At 37.6% G+C, this 5,856-nt stretch overlaps 1 protein-coding gene across 1 annotated transcript in view; it reads right to left on the bottom strand.

Moving 5' to 3' along the window:
- LOC109719968 (alanine--glyoxylate aminotransferase 2 homolog 3, mitochondrial-like) overlaps positions 1,554-5,856 on the bottom strand; it is a 5,630-nt gene continuing 1,327 nt past the window's right edge. Inside the window, exons 2-9 of the mRNA XM_020246826.1 lie at positions 3,434-3,664; positions 3,189-3,359; positions 2,969-3,112; positions 2,642-2,821; positions 2,338-2,563; positions 2,030-2,143; positions 1,820-1,906; positions 1,554-1,715 (exon numbers count right to left, since the gene is read on the bottom strand). Coding sequence (XP_020102415.1) covers positions 1,672-1,715; positions 1,820-1,906; positions 2,030-2,143; positions 2,338-2,563; positions 2,642-2,821; positions 2,969-3,112; positions 3,189-3,359; positions 3,434-3,664 — 1,197 coding nt within the window. The 3' untranslated portion in view covers positions 1,554-1,671. The remainder of the gene's footprint in view (positions 1,716-1,819; positions 1,907-2,029; positions 2,144-2,337; positions 2,564-2,641; positions 2,822-2,968; positions 3,113-3,188; positions 3,360-3,433; positions 3,665-5,856) is intronic.

Raw genomic sequence — 5,856 nt, 5'->3', positions numbered from 1 at the left:
TATATATATATATATATATATATATATATTTTGTGAAAATCAAATTAGCTTATAAAATATGACGTTTCAATAGTTCCACATGGGATAATGTGTGAAGTTTGTATGCACACCCATAAATAGGGCTATAGGAGACACCCACATGGGTTGAAAGTAATGGGATGTGTGAAGTTTAGGGGACAGTGTTTTCAGTAATGGGATGTGTGAAGTTTAGGGGTAAAAAACACCCAATCATGGGCGCGCATACAATCGAGATTGTAGAAATTTTGAACCCAGAGAGTGGAAGAAGCTTATATACAACGGCCAGTACTTCTTTTTAATTTTTTCTGGACTGTAGGACACAAAAGTGATTTTATTTTTTCTCTTTGGGTAACCAACGGCTCTGAATATTTGATTTACTAATTACCACATTTTTGCTTCTTCATAAAAACCTTTAACACAGGAATATTTGGCTCTCCCAAACACCATTAGTACTGAAACTATTGAGAAAATTGTAGACAGTAGGTTTTAGCATTTTTTAAGGTTTTTAATGAAATGGTCATATGCTTTTTTTTTTTTTTTTTTTTTATTTAGAAAAAGATAGCGTGCTACCCGCTTCATTCATTGAAAAGATGAATTAGGCCATAGGGGTGAGGCAACCAGGGCCTCTAAGAGGTGGAAAAGAAGAAGAAGAAGAAGAAGAAGAAGAAGAAACTACTTTTCATGAAAGTGTCGATTAGCCGAAAGTAGATGTTTCCAAAAATTCGACAACTGTTTAACCTTGCGAACTGCTATCAGGGGGTCCAGCTGGATCATTCTAAAGATCGTATCATTTCTGCTCTCCCAGATGACCCACCAACAGGCTGTTAGTTCCGGGAGCCTATTACACAAAGATTGCGAAGTTTTCCAACCCGTCCACCTATCCCAGATCGAATTAACGTCGACTCCCAATTCCGTAGACTGAACACCCTCCACAGCCATCACTAAAACGAATTTAGCAAATACGCATGCAGTGAACAAGTGATCAACAGTTTCCACTTCAGTCCCGCACATCACACATGCCGTGTCTCCGATCCAGCCTCTCTTTAGTAGGTTATCTATCGTGAGAAGCCTCTTTTTTAGGACGAGCCAGCAGAACACTTTCACTTTTAGGGGTATTCGAAGTCTCCATAACTGCTCGGGCATCCCTCGTACCCCCATCGCTCAGTGCAGAATAAGCCGACTTTACCGTGAATCGCCCATCTAGGTTCCAACGCCAAAGAATCTTGTCTGGGCTCTGCCCTATTCTGAAAATAAAAAGATACTACAGCCCTAACTTTTCACCACAGTAGTGAGCGAATTTTTGAAGATTCTCTAAAAAGAATTTAAGAAAGAAATTATTATAATTTTTTTGAATAGTTCTACGTAAACAACACTTCTTCGCATAAGACCTGTCGAGACCAAACACACCCTAAGACGGCCGGAATTTTCTAGTGGATAAGGCAATTGTTAGACTGCAGGGCGCACGGTTCAATATTTCCACAAGTTTTTCTTTCTCAGGCAAAATTAAACTTAGCTTTTAATCATGCACAAACTCAATTTAGAGAATGAAGAGGAACTGCATTTCCATTCATAAGTATCCATTTAATAGCACTTTACAATGATCAACCCTTATGCTCTACTTTTTCTTTCTTTCTTTTCCGCTCCGCGGGCCGATCAAAGCTTGGCTAATGCAGTGTCCATCACGTCGACGAAGAAATCTGCGAACGAGGAAAACGTTACGGCGTAAAATTCTCCAAAGTGAGCGAAAAAAAAAAAAAAAGAAAAGAAAAGATGAACTAAATCAAAGCAAGATTATGAATACCTGAATCTTCCTTAGTGAAGCAGAGGGGGGGAGTTATTCTGAAAACATTTCCATAGTATCCACCCTTACCAACCAACACACCCATTTCTGCGAAAAAGCGGTAAAAGATTAATGAGAAAAGTGCTTAAAAAAGTGAAAAAAATGTGTTTCGTTTTGTTGAGCTGTAATCAGATACTGATCATAACAAAGAGAGGTTCTTAAGCAGAGAACCTTTCATTTGTTCCATGACATGCAGGATTTCGGTCTTCGCTGGCGTTTTCAGCTCGCGATCGGTGACTAGCTCGACTCCGAGCATCAATCCCCTCCCTCTCACGTCGCCGATGACTACAAAAACAAGCCAAATAATAGCGTCAACTGCGACAATTTAGTCCTCAAAATTTGTTCGGCGTAATAATTGAATCCTTTCGGTCTGTTGTTGTCTGAAAAAGTGCCGCGTCAGAACTATTTTTCAGACTTTCCTTCTTCGAATTACAAGTTTTGAGGAGGAGAAAAATATGCAGAGAATATGTTCAACTCACTGCTGTGCTTTTCCTGAAGATGTTTCAAACGGTTCTTCAGGTAATTCCCGACGACAAACGCGTTCTCCTGGAGCTTTTCTCTCTCGAGCACTCTGAGAACCGCGAGCCCCGCGGCTGTGCACACGGGGTTACCGCCGAACGTATTGAAATAGCTGCGTCGAGTCAACACGTTCGCGATTTCGCGAGTCGTGACGACGGCTCCGAGGGGGATTCCATTTCCAATACCCTGGCGAAAACGGTAAAAATGTTTAAATTAGAGACTTTTGTGAAAGGAAAAGAAAACAAGACCAAAAGAAAAACTCGCCTTTGCCATCGTAACAATGTCGGGGACGACGCCGTGAGCCTCAAACCCCCAGAAGTGGCTTCCGGGCCGCGCAAATCCCGACTGCACCTCGTCGGCGATGCAAAGCCCTCCGGCTTTCCGAATGCTTTTGTAAACCGCAGGGAGGTAACCGGGCGCCAATTCGACTATCCCCCCTACACCCTGCCATGCATACAGAGAGAAATGTTAGCACCTGAACCGCGAGCCGTCTACGAGCTGATGCTATTTTTCTTGCACCAACATAGCTACTCAAGATTACGCGATTTTCGTCAATTACGCGACCGATTTTGATGCTGTTGAGTCTTATACCTGTATGGCTTCGGAAATGAACCCCGCGACATGTCCCGAAGTCCCGAAGTCGATTATTTCCTCGACGTCTCTAGCGTATTTTTCTCCGTCGGAACCGAAGATGCCTCTATATGGGTCTGGATTTTGCGCATGGTGTACTCCACTCTGCGGCAGCGCAAAATGATCAGAACACAGATAAAGATTCAGTTGACTACAATAAGCTGTTGGCAGCCGAAGCAACCTGTATGATGTTGAATTTCCAGTTACTCTGAGCAGTCGCGCCCATCGTGCCCGCCGCATTCCCGTGGTACGAATTCCGAAGCGATATAACGTCGTGGCAACCCGTGTACAGCCGCGCGATCATCATCGCGAGTTCGTTCGCTTCCGTACCGGAATTCGTGAAGAAAACTACCTACGATGGAGGTATCGAGCGTGAAACAGATGAAAATAATATGGAAGAATTTTCTATCTTCGACTAAGTTTCACCTTGAGATTGCCAGGCATTTTAGAAGCTAGAGCCTCGGCGAAATCTGTGATGACATGGTTGAGATACACGACCGTCGAATGCTGAAGCCGTTTCGTTTGGTCTGTTATGGCCTCGATCACTTCGGGGTGGCAGTGCCCGCAGCAAACCGTGGCAATGCCCGCGAAAGCGTCGAGGTAACGGCGCCCGTTCTCGTCGTATAAGTATTGCATCTTTCCTTCCACTATGTTTAGCTGCGAAAAGTTCGCGATTTGTTAGTACTCTATCAAAGAATCAACTCTGTATATGATGATAGTTTTTGTTCCATATGTTACGAAGATAGAAAGATGGTTGATTTTGCAAAGTAGTTTGTAGAAGTGTGAGGGGAAATTGAGACATGAACTTTGAGATAGATATGGTGTTGCAAAACACATTATTGTTTTCACACATTGAGAAAATGAAACATATTAAATATTTCTCTCAAAATTTAAAAGTAAATAGAGACTACATATTTACTACATTGGAAAATCTTGAAGCCTAATAATACCAAAGTTAGATTACATCAATATCTCAAACACTAGAGTAATCTTAACCTCCAAAAGTTTAATTTTTAAGTTTGCTTTCGAGGTCCCGAACTCGCGGAACAATTTCAGTTTAGTCCTTAACTTAGAAACAAAAAATAATGCCTTGATTTGGTTCGTCTGCATCCGCGCACTATGAATTTAACAGAAAAATGCGGAATTTACAAGTTTTAGAGTTTTAAATAAAGAACTTAAAAATTTGAGTGTTAAAGTAAAACTACTATCATCCCAATCGTATAATTTTTAATTTAAGAATTATAAATTTAATAGAATAGTATAATATAAAAGGTGGAATTGATCAAAAGGTAGATTTAATGATGAAAAACTTAATAGCATCATGTGCTTGGTGTTATTAAAAGTATCCAGAAGAACTTTCTCTTTCTTTATGGAATGTGGCTGGAATACTGTTGATAATATAATAATAGTATTTGCTATCTACTTTTTTTACCATTGGATGTCTAGAGTTGAATGGTAGTAGGTGAAATAATAGTAATATAATAGTGAAAAATAGGTAGTAAATACTATTCATATACTTTTAATATATATATATGAGTGAGGCTAGTCGTTTTCCATGTTGCAACTTTCGAATCGTCGATCGGCTTCGTTAAACTTGATCTAGAGTATTTGAAGTACCTAGAAAATAAATTATACAATTTTTCGATATTATTTGCCTAGTGAACGAAGGAGCTCAAAATCAACGGCTGAAAATAAAAATCATACAAAACGTGATAATATGACATTAAAATTTTAGATCAAAGATATTGATCTTGTTTTATATAGTATAAAGAATTTTCTATCAAAATTTCATGTGATTTGAATATTTCTACACCGTTAAACTTACAAACAGCTCACTACGGCCATTAAAATTATTGATTTTGAGCCCCTTCGATCGCTAGGCAAATGATATCGTAAAATCATAAAATTTATTTTCTAGGTACTTCAAATACTCTAGATCAAGTTTAACGGAGCCGATCGACGATTCGAAAGTCGCAACATCGAAATATATATATATACTAAAAATCTCAATCAAGCTTAAATAACTTCTTGTTACATAATAATGGTGTCACCTCAAAATTGCAATCAAATCCCTTCCTTGTCGATGTGTCCTAGATTATTTTGTTGTATTGTGAACATAATAAATAGTAATCATAAAAAGCATAGATATTGACATATGACAACCTACCAAGTACCAACCCTCATTGAACACTTAAAACTTTATAAATTATTATTATTATTATTATCTCTAAATTCAACATTTTCTGTGAATTTACTCATAACTTAGTGCCCATCAATAATCACACCTACAAACAACTTCTATAAACTTGATTTTTTTTTTTTTTTTTAACTTTGTTTCTCCATTTGAGAACAAAACAAAATTACAACACGTACTATACTTCTTTGTTGTCTTTTTCTTTTTTCTTTTTTAATAAATAAAAGTTCTATGTGATCGAAATGCAGTTAAATAAATATTTTTATTTTTGTCATTATTGGTTAACTTACAATTTAATCAAATTACACGCTAGAAGAAAACATTCTTCTCAAGAATATATATACGTAATTTACTAAATTTTTATATTTTTTTTGTTGCCAAATAAATATTTATCGCTTAAAATTCATGTTCACTATATTCGCACAATCTTTCGTTCCTGTCTCGGCTCTGCTACCGGAGGCTCTAGAGAAGTCACCAATGGCTTGAAATTGTATTGCACCTCTAAAATTAATTAAAAAATAAATTGACAGCAATGACCTGAATTTTTCATTTTTTTAAAAAAGTAATTTTGCAATTTCCCAATAAAAAATAAAAAATACAAAAATTCAACATAAAAATAACTCACTATTAAATCAACATATATAAAAATCTCATC

This window comes from Ananas comosus, linkage group 14 (genome assembly GCF_001540865.1).
Source record: "Ananas comosus cultivar F153 linkage group 14, ASM154086v1, whole genome shotgun sequence".
Taxonomy (NCBI): domain Eukaryota; kingdom Viridiplantae; phylum Streptophyta; class Magnoliopsida; order Poales; family Bromeliaceae; genus Ananas; species Ananas comosus.
Note: the sequence above shows the minus strand (reverse complement) of the source record. Positions and strands in the feature narration are given on the sequence as shown.